The 17,702-nt window shown below is 35.8% G+C and overlaps 1 protein-coding gene across 2 annotated transcripts; it reads right to left on the bottom strand.

The window, feature by feature from the left end:
* Positions 1-1,215: 1,215 nt before the first annotated feature.
* terf1 (telomeric repeat binding factor (NIMA-interacting) 1) lies at positions 1,216-17,400 on the bottom strand. 2 transcript variants are annotated; one of them, XM_034059080.3, is made up of 10 exons: positions 17,087-17,397; positions 11,587-11,679; positions 10,906-11,039; positions 10,524-10,610; positions 9,731-9,880; positions 6,316-6,425; positions 6,026-6,076; positions 3,383-3,477; positions 1,967-2,043; positions 1,217-1,617 (listed from the first exon to the last, which is right to left on the bottom strand). In XM_034059080.3, exons 1-10 carry the CDS (start codon positions 17,250-17,252, stop codon positions 1,444-1,446), a joined length of 1,137 nt encoding a protein of 378 aa, XP_033914971.3. In that variant the 5' UTR covers positions 17,253-17,397; the 3' UTR covers positions 1,217-1,443. The 2 variants fall into 2 exon arrangements, with proteins under 2 accessions (XP_058873245.1, XP_033914971.3); XM_059017262.1 differs by lacking the exon at positions 11,587-11,679 and having other exon boundaries at positions 1,216-1,617; positions 17,087-17,400.
* Between the last annotated feature and the right edge of the window lie 302 nt (positions 17,401-17,702).

The raw sequence follows: 17,702 nt of genomic DNA on the forward strand, positions 1-17,702 counted from the left end.
ATACTATAGCTTGCTAAAAACCATTAAGACAAATAAATTAAAAGCATACATGATTTAAATGTTAAAGAAACTTTATTTTCTGATGAGAACAAATACCTTGTGTTAAATGTGTATTTACATTCCATATTTACAAGCATGTTTTTGCAACAGATTGAGGAAGTAAGAGGATAATGGCTGTTTCTTGTACCACAGCTATTAAAGTGGTTGTAGCGAACTAACCAACATGCATATCAATTAGCAACACAGGTCTCAAATGTGAAGTTCTAGAAGAAACACGTCACAGAAGACGTGTTCCATAAAATCAATTTTTGACCTGCAGTACCTGAACAGGTAAGAGCAGGACATCCTAGCTCCCACCTGTCAGCTTTGTATAAATGCTGCTTTGTACTCTAAAGTGTCTGCTGGTTGGTGCCAACTTTCAGGTACATTGTTTCATTTGTTATTTGTATACATTGCTTATTATACTGGACTGCCAGCTAGATTTTCAAAGCAACAACCCTTTTACAAGCAACAATACAAAAAGTGGATTCCAGTTCCAACAATGGTGACATTACATGTAACAGAGCCCCATAGTGTACCGTACAAAATATTTCTGCAGCCAAAAGAAAGACAAACTGAAGAGTGACCGCAGCAATGACTATGAACCACATCTTTAAGGCATGTTAATTTAAGATTTACTATTCGGGTCTAACCCCTAATTCTTATACATGTTGCCAGTAAGACGCATACAAAACTCACTCACTGTGGCCATACAGAAACTGCATGAAAATGGGGTAAAGCATAACTAAAAACAATGGAAAGAACAGTTTTCTTTTTTTTTTTGCATTACATTGCCACCTAGTGGAAATGTTCTGAAACAACTTTGCATAGATGCAAACACAGACTATATTAAGCAGGGTCTCATTGTGCCAATAAAGTACAAAGTTTTACTTCTTATATGCATATGTAAGGAAAGAACTAAATAAATCTATACCAACAGATCTCTTTGTTGAGAAAAGCTGGATATCATTAGTAGCTGAATATCCTTGTATGTTGGTTCAGTTATCCTAAATGACTTTTGCTTAATGTTTCAAATTTGAAAATGTATAATTATATATATATATATATATATATATATATATATATATATATATATATATATATATATATATATATATATATATATATATATATATATATATATATATATATATATATATATATATATATATATATATATATATATATATATATATATGACACACACACTATATTCAAGCAAGTTATAACTGGCAGTAATTATCATTCTTACTGAAGTGCAGAACTCTGCCTTTCTCCACACAAACAGCAAGAATCTCAGTTTTAGGTTTCTATTATTTGTATTCAATGGAGTAAAAACTCATTTTTTTTGCAATGGTATTAAAAATAACACTGAAATGGAAAGTCTGAATTGTTCACCTAAAGTCATTCACTTTCAGCAATGACCAAGTCCAGCTTCTTCATTGTTCTCCACCTATCCTTAAGCATGACACTAGTACGACCCTTAAAGTTGTAATGCTGCAGAATCTTACTCCAGTGTCCTTCCCCAAACTGCTTCACTCCCACTTTCAGCTCCATGTCTTCTTCCCATAACCATGGCTTTAGGAACAAAAAAAGAATGCCTTGCTAAGAATACAAGACTGCAACAGTATTTAGCCCATCTATTGGCCAAATTCTCCCTTGGCCTTTTAATTGACCTCAATTCAAAAATACATATAGTGAGTAGAAATTGATTTTTTTTTCTTCAGTACAAAAATCCATTACATTTGTATATAGTACATAAATGCTCACATTTAACAGTTTTGAGTTTAATACTGTAATACTTAACTGTGGTTTATATCTGATGGAGACTGTAGATCAGGTATCAGGAAATCATTTCAGCCTAACCCTTTATACTCATGTTGAGTTTATACAGTGTATATATGTGCTAAGTATCAATAAGACTCACCTGTTTTCTTCTTGGTTCTCTTTGACATATCTTGGATTCTCTGTCATTTGAGACCACTGGCAATGATGACTGCTTACCTGTAAAAACAGATTTAAAAAAAGTTGTCCATGTGCACAAAATCTAAAAAAAAACAAAACAACAACCTTAAACTAATATTCCAGTGACAACAGCTAGATTAAAAGTACACGTGTACAGACAAGATATCCCTTTGCCTGGGTCACACAAGTTTTTGTCGCCATGCCAGGATTAAAAAAAAAAAAAAGGTGAATCGTTTATAATTTGTGTAATTTAGCTCCCAAACTGTGAAACAACTTATTCTGCATATGACAACAATTTATATCTTGAATAAGACTAGCTCCAAACTCATCACAGTACATGAGCCCATCAAAAGACTTGATTGCCAGACTCAAGTATCTAGGGAGCAACACATGCAAATGCATAGTAAAAACAGATTTAAAATATAATTTGTACAAAGTATGTGTCTGGAGGCAGAATCCACTTATGCAGTAAAACAGCAGCTGATCGTGCTCGGAAGCACTTATGACATTTGTATGAAGACTTTTTGTCAAGTGTACAATATCGTTCTTGCACATCAGAGAAAGTCAACAATTGATGATCATTTGGTGTGTAATTCCCCCGTCTCTGAAATTCAGCTAAAGCAAAGGAAGCTGCAACAAGGCAGATAATAAATACTGGTCTTAATGCAGTTTTGTTTTTACTTCCTGTCTCCCAGCAGACAGTGGCCTCAGATGTTTGTTCTGGGAATGAATACAAGTTAGTAAAGCTTCAATGTTCTAGTGTATTTAATCTGCTATATACTTCAGCATGTACTGTGAAACTTTGAACAGCCCATAAAAAGATAAAAATGCACAAAGAAACTATCACAGAATTCAATCATTTCTGTTGCAGAAATCACAGCCCTAGCGCAGAACTTCTAAAAAAGTGCATTGCTTTTCACGGGGGTGTGTAGATGCACACACAGAGCAGTTTAACATGCTAATTTAAGGAAAACTTGAGTTCCAAAAAAACATGGATTTTTTGTTTTGGTGATGCTGCTGTTTGAGGGTTCCAATGCTTGAAAGTGTATAGGTCGTCATAATAAAGATTGTCCTGATCCTGTTAAATTTTGTAACTCTGCTCTCAATGCAGCACCATCGGACCTCAACAGCAGCCACTCAAATATCCATCTTTGTGAATACATACATTTGTACTGTACAAACAAAGTGGATTCATTGCCTTTCATTAAGTTAACAGAACAAATCCTTAAGTTGATGTAGGGTTCACTGGCCTATGTTTTTATTGAAACATGGTAGAATCATTACAGTATTTGATGACGTTAAAACATCACCCCCACAACTACATATAATAAAATAACAAAATGGAACATGCAACCATCACACAGATTAAAAAACATACGTTTTAATTGATATGAAATATTGGCAACTGCTTTTCTTGTACTTCTGGGTTTCCAGGGATTAGCTTCCTGCATTGAAAAGAGTTTTCTTTTAGGCCTACAGAAGAAAACAAGATGTTTAAATCAAGGTTTAAAAGGCTTGAAATGTAAAATCTGAACCTGTTTCAACTAACTCAGTAGATAAACAATCTAAAGCAAGATTCAACCTCATTTTTTTGTTTTGTAAAAGGAACGAAGGAGTACTGTTGGTATCGTAACATCTAGTCCAGTATATAATATACTCTAAAAACATGAATAGAATACTGTAGTTATTAAATGGAGATAATTACAGTACACTTCAGTACTAGATATAGTACAGTAGTAGTCTTTGTACTGTAGTTTAGCTCCCAAACTGTGAAATAACTTATCCGGGATGTGAAAACAGTTGTCATTTATATCCTGAAGATATACATTACGCAAATACACAGTAAAAACACGTCTGACGAAATAACTTTTCATTTCGTTCTTTGATCATTTGTAAATACTCAAAACCGCAAAATGGTAATTATTTTTGGTGACTGACCAAATCCAGACTGAGTGCAACATTATTATTATATATATTACACAGACGTGCTCAAATCTGTTGGTACCCCTCCACAAAAAACGAAGAATGCACACTTTTCTCTGAAATAACTTGAAACTGACAAAAGTAATTGGCATCCACCATTGTTTATTCCATATTTAATAGAAATCAGACTTTGCTTTTGATTTTTTATTCAACATAATATTGTAAATAAGAAAACAAATGAAAATGGCATGGACAAAAATGATGGGACCGCTAACCTAATATTTTGCTGCACAACCTTTAGAGGCAATCACTGCAATCAAACGTTTTCTGTAGCTCTCAATGAGACTTCTGCACCTGTTAACAGGTAGTTTGGCCCACTCTTCCTGAGCAAACTGCTCCAGCTGTCTCAGGTTTGATGGGTGCCTTCTCCAGACTGCAAGTTTCAGCTCTTTCCATAGATGTTCGATAGGATTCAGATCAGGACTCATAGAAGGCCACTTCAGAATAGTCCAATGTTTTGTTCTTATCCATTCTTGGGTGCTTTTAGCTGTGTGTTTTGGGTCATTATCCTGTTGGAGGACCCATGACCTGCGACTGAGACAGAGCTTTCTGACACAGGGCAATACGTTTCGCTCCAGAATGCCTTGATAGTCTTGAGATTTCATTGTGCCCTGCACAGATTCAAGGCACCCTGTGCCAGGCGCAGCAAAGCAGCCCCAAAACATAACCGAGCCTCCTCCATGTTTCACTGTAGGTATGGTGTTCTTTTCTTTGAAAGCTTCATTTTTTCGTCTGTGAACATAGAGCTGATATAGAGTGACTTGCCAAAAAGCTCCAGTTTTGACTCATCTGTCCAAAGGACATTCTCCCAGAAGGATTGTGGCTTGTCAATATGCATTTTAGCAAATTCCAGTCTGGCTTTTTTATGTTTTTCTTTCAAAAGTGGAGTCCTCCTGGGTCTTCTTCCATGGAGCCCACTTTCGCTCAAAAAGCGACGGATGGTGCGATCAGAAACTGACGTACCTTCACCTTGGAGTTCAGCTTGTATCTCTTTGGCAGTTATCCTTGGTTCTTTTTCTACCATTCGCACTATCCTTCTGTTCAATCTGGGGTCGATTTTCCTCTTGCGGCCGTGCCCAGGGAGGTTGGCTACAGTTCCATGGACCTTAAACTTCTTAATAATATTTGCAACTGTTGTCACAGGAACATCAAGCTGCTTGGAGATGGTCTTGTAGCCTTTACCTTTACCATGCTTGTCTATTATTTTCTTTCTGATCTCCTCAGACAACTCTCTCCTTTGCTTTCTCTGGTCCATGTTCAGTGTGGTGCACACAATGGTACCAAACAGCACAGTGACTACTTTTCTCCATTTAAATAGGCTGAATGACTGACTACAAGATTGGAGACATGTGTGATACTAATTAAAGAAACGAATTAGTTTGAAATATCACTATAATCCAAATATTTATTATCTTTTCTAAGGGGTACCAACAAATGTGTCCAGGCCATTTTAGAATATCTTTGTAGAATAAGCCATAATTCATCTCTTTTTCACAGGTTCTTTGCTTTATTCTATGACATACCAAAGGCATGCAAGTATACATGATAAAATAGCTTTTAATTTCATCACTTTTCAGGAGGAATGAAGCATTATTTCAATGAGCTGTAAGGGTACCAACAAATTTGAGCACGTCTGTATATATATATAATTCTAACAGAAATTGGAATTTTCACAAGCAACTACATATTACATGGCAATGGGTAAATTTCACTCAAATCTGTGAACCATAAAAAAAAAAAAAAATAATAATACAGCCTTAGTTATGGTCACCAAACAAATTCAGCATGCGGGTTCTATATAACCCTGCAAATACGACTAATATGGTTTCTGGCATATGACACCGGTGACTGCAGCGTTGTAAAATTTTAGGGCAAAGTGAAAGGTACTGTCTGTGGTTTCCAGAACACTGAAAATATGAAGTCCACATATGAAATGGTTTACAAGATATAAGCAGCTGAAGCAGCAGCAGCAGATTTCCAGTCATAAAGCCTCCCCTCATGGGGATTCATTAAAAACAGACAAAAAATAAATACATACCCATTTTCATCCGTGGCTTTTGGCAATGTAGACTGTTGTGTTTCTTCGTTGCTAAGAAAAGTAATTTATCATCATCAAATGTATTATTTGTAAAAGGAGTTACTGGAAAAAAAAAACTGAAAAGATTACAATGTACTGTTGGGTGTTTTCTATAAGAGGAAGCAATTGTAAAAACAGTAACTATTTAAGTTGCATTGGAATATTTGTTAAATTAAAAGCAAGCTTTAATGAGGTGCGGGAGGTGCGAAGGGTCAATGATAGAATAGGTATTCAGGTCCTGGTCTCGGTACCTTTCAGGTTTTTGGCTCTCCAGCGGTGGGGTTCTACATTCCTCACTCTCTTTGGACTGCTGCGTTTCTATTCCATTTTCATTACAGACCATCACCACTTTTGTTGCTGCCTTGAGATAAAGCAGATTTAGATTAACCTTCACAAGTGTCCAGTACTTTTCCATCATGTATTAGATAACCTCTCCAACCAGTTATAGTAACAGTTCTGAAAGTCCAGTGGTTAAACAGGCTTCTGTCCATTAACACAGAATTTCCTGAGAACAATCATTATACCAACATTACTTTGAGTAACTGGTGACAGCAAGAATGAAATTGAGATATCTACAGCATGCAAAACCCCCCCCAAAAAAACAGGCTTTAACACAAGCATTAAAATTACTTCAGCAGGGTTCGAAATTAACACCAGCCAATTACGGCGGATACGTTTTTGTACACTTAACACATTGAATGCCAGCGGCTCTGTGCCAGTGGTGTGAATTTGTGACAGACCACTGTACCGTTAATAAACAGAAGCAGGGCTCCCGAGTGGCGCATTCAGTAAAAGCACTCGCTAGAGTGCAGGATGCGCTCTATAGCCTGGACGTCGCCGGTTCGAGTCCAGGCTATCCCACAGCCGACTAAATTAAAAATAAATAAATAAATAAATAAATAAATAAAAATAAAACAGAAGCTGTTGGCTAAAACAACAAAAGTAACTTGAAAAAAAATTGTCACTACAATAAGCACCACAACTTCTGTTTTCGGTTGGTCTATTTAATATATGCGGTCATTCAAGTTGTTTTTTTTTTTTTTTTTTTTTCCCAAAAAGTGATGTTGCTGACAACCAAACAAGGCAGAAGGAGGCGGTGCTTGCGCTGTGAAGTGATAAGACTAGTTTTCCATACAGTCCGTCAGCATCTCTCTCTCTCTCGTTTAAGAATTGAGGTTAGTTTCTGACATTTACTTAATTAAATCTAAAAGGATTTTTATAAACGGCTTCAGTTAATAAGCTAGTATAAATATTATTGTATGTCATTCTTTTTAGAACCTGTAAATGCTTACTGCTAAAAAAAAAATGATTACTGCTAAATTAATTGAAGTAATGTTTACATGTTTTTTTTTTTCTAATTGATTTACAATAAATGCAAATATTATTTAAATGTGTGGGAAATATTTTGCTGGATGACCGATCAAGAAAACAACTTTCAGTGTCTGAAGGGCATAGCAGGCAGCTTGTCAGATTGAGCACCGTGGGAAACTTACACAGGTTAAAAAAATAAATAAAAAACAACCCTCAAAGACGTGTTGGGCTGTACGGCCTTCTCTCTGGGATTACTTTTTACAAATAAAAATGCTACCAGAGAACAGCAAAAACAGTTTAGAAAAAGATGGTGAAAATGCTGAAAATTATTTTCGCTGAAGAAAATTAGATTGCCCTGGCAGTGTTGTCTATTTATGTCTTGAATTACTGCAGGCTGTGGGTCTTCTATGTGCCGACCAAGACAGTGAGCCCGAAAGTTGTGATCCTCAGGACAGTTTAGCTAGCGAGACAGAAAAAGATGAGGTAGTTTTTCAGTTGTACAGTGAAAACATTGTATTTATTGTATATACAGTAGTTAAATTATACATGTAAAAAAAAAATTCACTTTTAAATATGCATCTATGGTCTCCCTATATATTAATTTGAACTTGCACTGTTGAAATATTTATTGTTGTTTTGTGAATTAAAACGATTAAAAAATAGTATATAGTAGTTTTCAAACACTATCCTCTCCTGAAGACAGTGTATAAAGTACTGTATATATATTTATTAGGAAATTATTTCAGATTTACCTATATTGTACTGATTTGTACCCAGTTTTCCAATCAAATAACAAAATGCATACCTTTACAACCAACCATTTCATAGCCTGCAAAGTAGGGAGTATTATCTTTTGTACTTTTGTTGTATCTTTTTTTTCTTTTAGATATTCAAGGATATAAAAAAAACCTCACTAAATCATGTGGAATGATGGTGAAAGACAACATTCTATGGGAAAACAATGTGGCATTCAAAGTGTTAAGGCCGGTTGTTATTCCATCGCTCGACTGTCGTTGAAGAGCAAGGCGACCTGCGATCATCGCTGTCGTGTCGCCGTGCAGTTTATACCGGCAAACGCATGGGTATCAATTGCTGAACAAATGCAATCAACTTGTGAGTATTTTAACCTCACTGAAAGTGTAACCGGTGAAGTTTTAATTTTAATACAGCAACTGCTTTTAAACACTTTGTAAATTACAAAGTACCCCAGGTTCAACACATTGTCATTATTATTACTGTGCTACAAATTTAAATACAGCATAGCACGTCCAATATTTTCTGTAATAATAATAATAATAATAATAATAATAAATATTATTTTACGTGCTACATATTCTGAAAAATTGATCAAATGATTGCTAGTAAGCTATACTGCAACCACATTAAATAAAGTAAACTCTTATTTGGCATTTAAGATGAATTTTGGTGAATTTACTATTTACTGAAATCAACTGTATCTTGAACTGACTTGTTTTAAAGCTTTAAAAAACATAGTAAGTTAATGCTTAGCAGATCCTCAGTCAGAAAGTGTGATAATAGAAAATAGCTTTTTTTTTTAAATATAGGGTTGATGAACAGAACAGGCTAAATCTAGGAATGACAAACAAGCAAGATTTATGCACTATATTGCTGAGGTAGAAAGAAGGCAGCTGCAAGAGAAAATAAAAGGTGCAAAGTTCCTGTCAGTGATGTCAGATGGTTCAACCGAAAGCGCTGTCATAGAAGAGGAGCTAGTATATGTATGATTCTGCCAGAAAGGGCTGGTGACTGTGCAGTTTGTGAGCATGAAGTCTGTGGAGACGGCAGATGCCCTACATATCTCAGAAGCTATATCTTCACTCATGAGGCAGATTGTTTCAGACCCCGTTGAGACTGCTCATTATTATTATTATTATTATTATTTATTTCTTAGCAGACGCCCTTAACCAGGGCGACTTACAATCGTAAGCAAATACATTTCAAGTGTTACAATACAAGTAATACAATAAGAGCAAGAAATACAATAACTTTTGTTCAAGTGTGACAAACCACAATTCAATAATACAGCAGATAATAGTGATAGTTACATCAGGATATGATTAAATAGTGATAGTTACATCAGGATATGATTAAATGCTCATAAACGTTGCTTGTTTTTGCATTTTCTTTTGACGTCATCACCCCCTGGAACGATGATTGGCCGGTAAAATGTCTGTGTGGCTGGTGGATTTTTCCATCCACTAGCCATGGTGGCTAGTGCATGGAAAAGTTCATTCCAAGCCCTGCTTCAGAGTATTTATCTACAAGTTCTGAACCAAAGCACTGAACATACTACCGTGCCATACTTGCTAGAGGTGGAGGGAGTTGGTTACCTACCTTTAGGAGGAAGTCTGAAGGGTGATCTTTTAAAAAAGAATCTATAAATATCTTGACTTTCTTTAGCAAGGCGTCAAAACTGAAAGCCATGAGAAACTGATGATACGTGTCCTTCTTGGTAACAATGAGGGATAGCTTCATTTTTAAGGACTGTTTGGGATGGGACAAAAACAAATAAACAAACAAACTGAAATTATCCTTTCAAAACTAAGATACATTTAGTCATGGAACATATTTCAGCTTTAACATTATGAATACAATTAGATTCAATAGAACACAATTGCCCAAATAGATAAAAATTCTGAAGTGTCAATCACTGGATGTTATTTTTTTGTTAAATATCGCTGTTTTTTTTGTGGCGTTGCAGCTCCTCCAGTGATGAATGTCCACAGGCTCCATAATGATCGGAATGTTCCATTATAGGCTGATTTCACAGGCTTGATTAACACTAATCTTAAGACTACCCCCAAAAGAAAACTGATGTGGGCCTAAAGGCACACTTGTAATATACCTCCACTGCTTTTACTTCCAAGGCATGCCTTTTCACCTGCTCTAAACTCCATGTAGCGCATCTTGCATAATCTAAGCACTGCCAAAGTCAAGCCCAAACCCAACTACAGTACATCTGGCAGCTACATTGCATGAGCAGGGGGATTTTCCCAGAAACTGAAACAGCCTGTTTGTTATTTTAGCTTAAGAGATACATGAAAAACAAAAGTATTAAAGCACTTACTGTATTGAGTACTGAGCAATATATTAAACATATTGTTTGTTGTAAAATATTAGGTCCTACCTCTTGCATTGCATGTTTTTCAGAAAGCCTGTCAAGGACCTGGGAAGCTTTTTTATACTGGCCTTTTTCCATTGAAACTGCTACAGCCTAAACAAAACAAATGAAACACTGGGCTCATTTTGTGGTGGCCAACTCATAAGAAAAATATATGTTAACTAAAATGAAATACCAATAGTGCCGGTACTTAAGACTGAAATGTTACAGCATGTGTATTCGTATTACATACATGCTTTATTGTATCGGACAAGCTAATTAAAACAACTATGGAAGCAACTGTTAGCAGAAACTCTAGTTTTGCAAAAGTCAATTGTCAAACATGTCATGATTTTAATCTTTACTCTAAGAAAATCTGAGAAACAATGAAAAGTAGAGTGAACCAGACCTGAACAAATATCAGCATTCTGATTTCTTCATATAGACCCTCTTTTCTGCCCTCTGGTTTATTTTCCATTAAACTCCAGAGAGACAATGCAGACTCTAATGGTGTAATTTTGTCATCTTCTTCAAACTGGCAATCTTGGATTTATATAAGAAAAAAAACACAGAATTACCCTGCTAATTCAGAATATTAGTACTTTCTTTTGAGGTTGTTCTGCAATGTTACAGTAATTGAAATGTTTAGATGACAAATCCAATAGGATATATTCTGAACTGGAATTTCATTTGGTAATTTAGAAGCAGGATATGTAGATTCTGAATATTGTACACTATACTAATATCTGATTAAATTTGGAAAACATTAATATCCTTGAACCCTAAATCCAGACTGCAATGGGTTTGGTCCTGCTATACATGTCCAATGTGTATCATTTTATTTTAAATGTATTTTATTTTATATTCCATGTTTTTACATTGCTACTGTTGTCAGCTGAAAATCTATGTTTAAATATAGTAATAGTTCAATACATTTTAGAATACAGGTACATTAAATATATACATTTTAAAGACTTTCTCCCAATGCTTTGTATATTAAATTTCCCACATTCACATTTTTCAAAAATCAGTTTGTGCGCTTCTCTGCTTTATGGAAAAAGAAAGTAAAAAGCATTAAAAAAAAGTTTACCCAAATTTTTCCCTTCCACAATTCGTGACAGAAAGAGACATGCTTGAAACTTCTTATTTTGATCAGACTTGAGGCTGGAATCTAATCCTATAGCTAAAAAAAAAAAAGCATTACCAAAAAAAAAAAAAGTTACAGTTTTTACATTCATACAAAGACTTTTTTTTTTTTTTTACATTTCTTTAATACTGAAAAAATACTGAACCAACATAACTAGGACCTTTGAAAATGACTGCAATCATCATAAAAGGTGGGGTGAAACAGATATTAAAATAGGATTTCAGGTGGGGTCAAAATATCAGTTGCACAGGGAATTAATTTACTGTCTGGTGGTGGTCAATGCCTTATTTTAACTTTTACTGATACTAGCTCTTTTCACAGGTTTACAGTACTAATCACAAAGAGCAGAAAAATAGGGTCATACTAAATAAAATGGAGGATTGGATGACTGGGATTATTGCCTGCAATACATATGACAGACACTAGATGGCACTACAAAAAAAAGTGTTTTATTCCTCCTAAATGTTGTTTGGAAAGTATGTTCTGCTTTTTAGTAAGCAGAGGTGTGAAAAAAAAAATCTTGAAAATGCAGTTATTAGGGGTGAGACAATACACCAAGGTCATGATATGCATCACAAAACACAAGCCACGATACGATTCGTATCAAGAAAAACTAATCTCTGCTTCACGGACTTAAATATTTCAGATCAATACCAGGGTTCTCCCCAGGAATTCTGTACAGCCGGGCAGCAGAACATTATAGCTGGGCGCACTTTTAATGGAAAAATAAACTTGCCTTACCTTAAATATATTATGACAAAAGAATTGGAATAATGTGTTGTCTTTCGTTGACTATATCTGGTTGCTCTTTATGTTCTACATTTTTCATTACTGTTTTTTATTATGGTAAATTACCATGCTTATTTAGGCACTCTACGATTTGACTGGGGGAAGATAACGTAGGTTTATTGGAGTTCACACACACACACACACACACACACACACACACACACAAAGTAACTTTTGCACTTCCTTTTAGCTTAATTATTGAGCTTATTGCTTCATTTAAATTGTTTTCTTTATGTTAAGTTTTCAGGGCATTTTGTTAATGCACATTTATTTTTGTTTGTCACTGTTCTACATTTTTTGAATGCAACTGTTCATTAACCATTTTTTTTTTTTTTTTTTTTTACACAACAGTACTCACACACGTTTGGTCACCATCATAACTGTTGCATGAAACCGTAGTGTAATAATCCAGCACCTCTGCACTTAAGCATTTGTATGTCAGCTGACAAGTGTTGATAGCTGACAGCTGATACCCCATCACACCTTTCTTTTTAAAGGCGTACAGCCTCTATACATGAACCCCCAATATCTCTCACAAGCACCTGGGTTTTACACTATCTCAACAAGAGGAATATGCTTTTTTTTTGTTGTTGCATATGTATAGCTATTAAGTACTATATATCACCTTACAGTACAATAATACAACAAATGGACTGAATGATAAAACCAGAAAATAATCTTAATATTTTTTTAATAAAGCAGCCGGCACAAATATAGTATTAGGCGATGGATTGCACCGATCGCCAGCTTGTCCACAACAAACAAGGCAGGCTTTCTCCGCCTCCTCTACACTCCCATTGGCCAGAATCACAGCTGTCTCAACTGACCCTGGCCAGGCAGCGTTTCAGCAGCCTGTTCTAAAACATTTAGTACAGTGTCCCTGCTTGTTAGCAATGGAATACAGGGGAGAGGAAAAAAATAAATAAATAGTTTCCTCTACTCCTGCTTAAATTTCGTTAGTGTCTGGCCGACTCATTGCACAATGGGATATGTCTAGGATCAATGGAGTTTACGTTTTAAAAAAAAACAAAACAATTTCTTTCATGATTTACAGTTTAATAAATGTGGCATATTTGCTACTAATGTCAAGCTTGTATCACGATACACAGAAGTATATTGTATTGTGAAGTGTCGCGATGCATCTATACATGATGAATTGTCTCACCCCTAGCAGTTACATCCACTTTTCTAGGAGGAATATTGTTTAGTCTATGCAATGTGAAAATGACAAGAAACTATAAAGAACAATGTTTTCTGCCCATTATTACTTGGAAGATGGTTGATGTGGGGCAATGCGGCAAAGCAACACTTACCAGGATTGCTGTTCTGTCGATATTTTATTTGGAAGACTGGTATTAGCAAGAGTTTTTTGTAGGAAGATGGCAAAGAAATACTGTCTACCTATACAGCTCATTGATGTCCATGTGTTTTTACTGGGAAGATAGGTATTTGAAATGTATTTATAAGGGAAGGTGCCAAGGTAACAACTGTCTAGCTACTCAAAACACTGTTTTCTGTCTATTTTAACTGGGAAGATGTGTCTACATAGGAAGGAAAGGCTGCTCTTGTAACCAGAACAGTGTATTGCATGGTTGTATGGGGAAGATTGCTTTTCAAAAGGACTAAATATTTTTAAATGGATGACGATGATGCATTTGGATAAGTTTCGGTCTTGATTTCTACCAGTTCAGTGCTCTAGGTTCTCTCTTTTTTTTGTATATCCTTTCTAAAAAATGTGTTAGTGACGCAATCCACTACCCTCCAGAGCAGGGGTCTCCAACCTTTACTATGAAGAGCTACTTCTGATTTCCAAAACCATTTGAGCCACTCTTCAAAGAACTCCAAGCTAAAAATAAAGAAATGTTATTCTTACCTAGATTTCAATTTGAGGCTTGACACTGCATGCGGTCTACCAGCCCAGCAAAATCTGGCTTGTAATTAGAAAGCACAACCCTGATGGAGTCATTCAGGTGCTCGTCACTCAGGCAGGTTCAAAATTTGGATTTGATAAAGTTAATGTCTGAAAAGTGGGACCAAATAAGGACGCTGCTTTAATTGCTGCTGTGCAGAGATTTCTGTACTTGTCCTTGTCCACTAAAGTCCAGAAGTCAGACACTGGGCATCTTGATTTCAACTGATTTGAAGATTAAGAATCTACATCTCCAGTTCAACACAATCCAGATTAAACAATGACCCCACTTGTTCAGAAATGTTACTTACATCCACATCTATAAAAGGGACTCAAAACAAACATTACACAAGGTTCCAGCTGCTGAAAACCATTAACTGTCATTAAATTCTTGCCCAAGACTGGTCAAGAGATCTCAGTATTTACTGGGTCTGGTCAAGAGATCGCAGTATTTACTTGTGTCCAAAAGTTCTGCACGGCTTCATTTCCCTCCAACGTTTCTTGCAAAACCGGAAAATGCTGGATTGACTCCATGAAAGTTGTAATTTCTGACACAAAATCAAGAAATACGCGAAGTACTCTCCCTCTGCTAAGCCACCATATTCAGGATGAAGCAAAAGATCGGCATACTCAGCGGAAACTTCATGGAGTAGTGTTTGAAACTGACGGTGTCGTACGCCTCTAGCTCGAATTGAGTTAACTATTTTTACAACAGAAGTCATAACGTAGTCAAATCCCATTACTGTGCCGCTAAGTGCCTGTTGACGTAAAATAGTGGTATTTGAGGGAAACGGGGAACATTGGTGCCTGTCTTGCAATATATGCTATGAAGCCCACGTGACATTCAGTCACTGCGGGGGCTCCAGCTATTGTTATTGACACAAGCTTTTCGAGCGATATGTTTTTTCTACAAAATAATTTTAACCTCATTATAGATATCTACCCCTCTGGTTTTTAGCTTGTAATTGCAATAATGTCAAAAACTATTCTTTCACGCTAAAGTCCTCAAACACCATTCGAACAAATACCGCCAGCTTAGCAGTGTCACAGATTCATCACACTGCATTGAAAACCACGGACAACATAAATCACTGACAACTATTACAGACATCTTCGGATAACAACGATACTCCCCTTGCTACAGTGTTAGCTCCTAGTTTCACGTCAGCAGACATTATTTCTGACTTGCATTTTAAATCTTTGAAGAACGATTTGGCCATGACAGTCGTTGAGCCCTTTACCAATGCACCATCTGTAAACGCCGTCTTATTTTTTACTATAAAGTAAGCAACTTGGAAAGAGGCTTTGTTACAGCATTTGCTTTTTTCACGGTTTTGGTAAAAAAAAAAAAAAAGAAGACTGCTGTTTCTGCAAAGTCGGCTTTAGTTCACTTTTTTTGACTCAGAAATTGCTTCCTGCAGAAAATGTTTTTCAAAATCTTGTGTTCTGTTGCCTGGTGCCACTCAACATTGCTATTTTTTTCCAACTGAAACTCCCGCACCACATATCAGGCAAATACACGTGTCTTCTACTCTTGTAAACAAAAACTCATTTTTTGGACGGACCTGCTGATTCACGCTGAACCGATGAGGTGTAGTGACAGACTTTTTTTTTAATACATAAAATAATAACTGCTGTCGGCCCCACACTTGAGAACCCCGATCCACCAGATAACTATTCCACCTTTCTTGATTAGCAAGCCTCAATTTAAGAAAAAGTTAATATCAGTGGGTGGTGGTGGTGTTTTTTTTTTTTTTTTTTAACCTTAAAACTGTTTGTGTGATTGATCAGAATCAACATATTTCAGTGCAGGTTTAGAAGATGGCAAAGTAAAACAATTTGTTTAATGTTTAGAATACCCATCTCCCCTGTAAAAACAAACAAAAAAAAAAACACCTCAAAAACGGTTCTAAATACCAATGTTCTCAGTAAAACCACATGGAAAACAGTGATCTGTGTCGATTGACAGTGTTTCTGTGCTATATTCCCTCAAACACAATTATAATACACATCCTAGTTACAACACTGTTTATTTGCCCTTTTATCATAAAGACGTTTAATACCCACCTTCCCAGTAACAACAACGGATGAAACAGTGATCCGAGTAGCTAGTGTTTCTTTTGTGGCCATCTTCCCAGCTTTAAGACATCTTTTAACTTTTAAAAATTTTGAAACCATTATTCTGAATAATTAAAAGTAGTGTTTTTGCTCACACACAATATTTTAAAAGCTATCTTCCCTTTAAAACAGTTTATTAACAGTATTTGGTTTGTTCCACTATTGCATGATAGATTTTTATATTTACACTGCCATCTAGAGTTTGGAGGATTCATTGCAGCCAAAAACCCCAATCTGTACAACCCGAAAAATAACCTAACTTCTCTGTTGTTATTGTTATAAAGTAGGCTATTTCATATAAAAGGCCAATAAACACTCATTTATTTACTAGTAGTTATCGACAAACCTGCTTTCTTGACTTGTTGAAGGTTCTCTTTATTAAGACTTTAGTGTTTTGTAACATGCAGTTAAAGTTGATACAAAGCTAAGAGTCCTAAGTAAATACTGTAATAATGTCTTATTTGTTTAACTTACTCGGTTATTATTTGATAGATACATTGTCTGCACAGCAGCCGTCCAATTAAAACAAATATACTCATTGGGTTATGAATTTATGATTTTAAGCGGCCGAACTGTAAACTAATGAAAACAATATTGCGTAATTAATTAGAAGGGATAAAAGCAAACCTTGCAAGACGTCCCTCGTGTGTGCAAAATCCTTGTATTGGTCGTTTGTGAAGTAATAACAAAGAGATCGAAACATAAAATCCACCACCCAGTCCCTGGCAACACTTGCTACTTCTTTAAAAGCCACAAACTCCTCTTTCTCCTGAGTGCCTTTTTCAATCTCCATTTTTCTGTAACACTTTCTATTTTCAAAATGAATCGCGCGCCAATCGAGATCAGCCGACGCTGCTAAAGTTACTGTACCCCCACCCCCCTCTTTACTTCCGTCACGCTGCGCGCAGGGTTATGGGATAACACAGAGTTCGGGAGAAGTGTTTCTTTAGAGAGTCAATTGAACGGTTTCAGATTTTGCTGTGTTAAAAAAAAAAAAAACATGCATCAAACTTTTGAAGTAAATTTCACTTTTGCACAAGGCCTCTTGAACAAAACGGCAACATGACAGTACTTATTTATATTATTTAAATTCTGAGTACATGCCCGTATGTGGCACATGCGCAGAAATAACAGCACTGCCAGCACCAACTATTATAAATTAGTCATTCAGTATGTTTACATGGCACAAGTATTCAGAATATTACGTATTTGTAATACTAGAATATTCTGAATGCTCTGTATA

Source organism: Acipenser ruthenus, chromosome 3, assembly GCF_902713425.1.
Source record: "Acipenser ruthenus chromosome 3, fAciRut3.2 maternal haplotype, whole genome shotgun sequence".
Lineage (NCBI taxonomy): Eukaryota > Metazoa > Chordata > Actinopteri > Acipenseriformes > Acipenseridae > Acipenser > Acipenser ruthenus.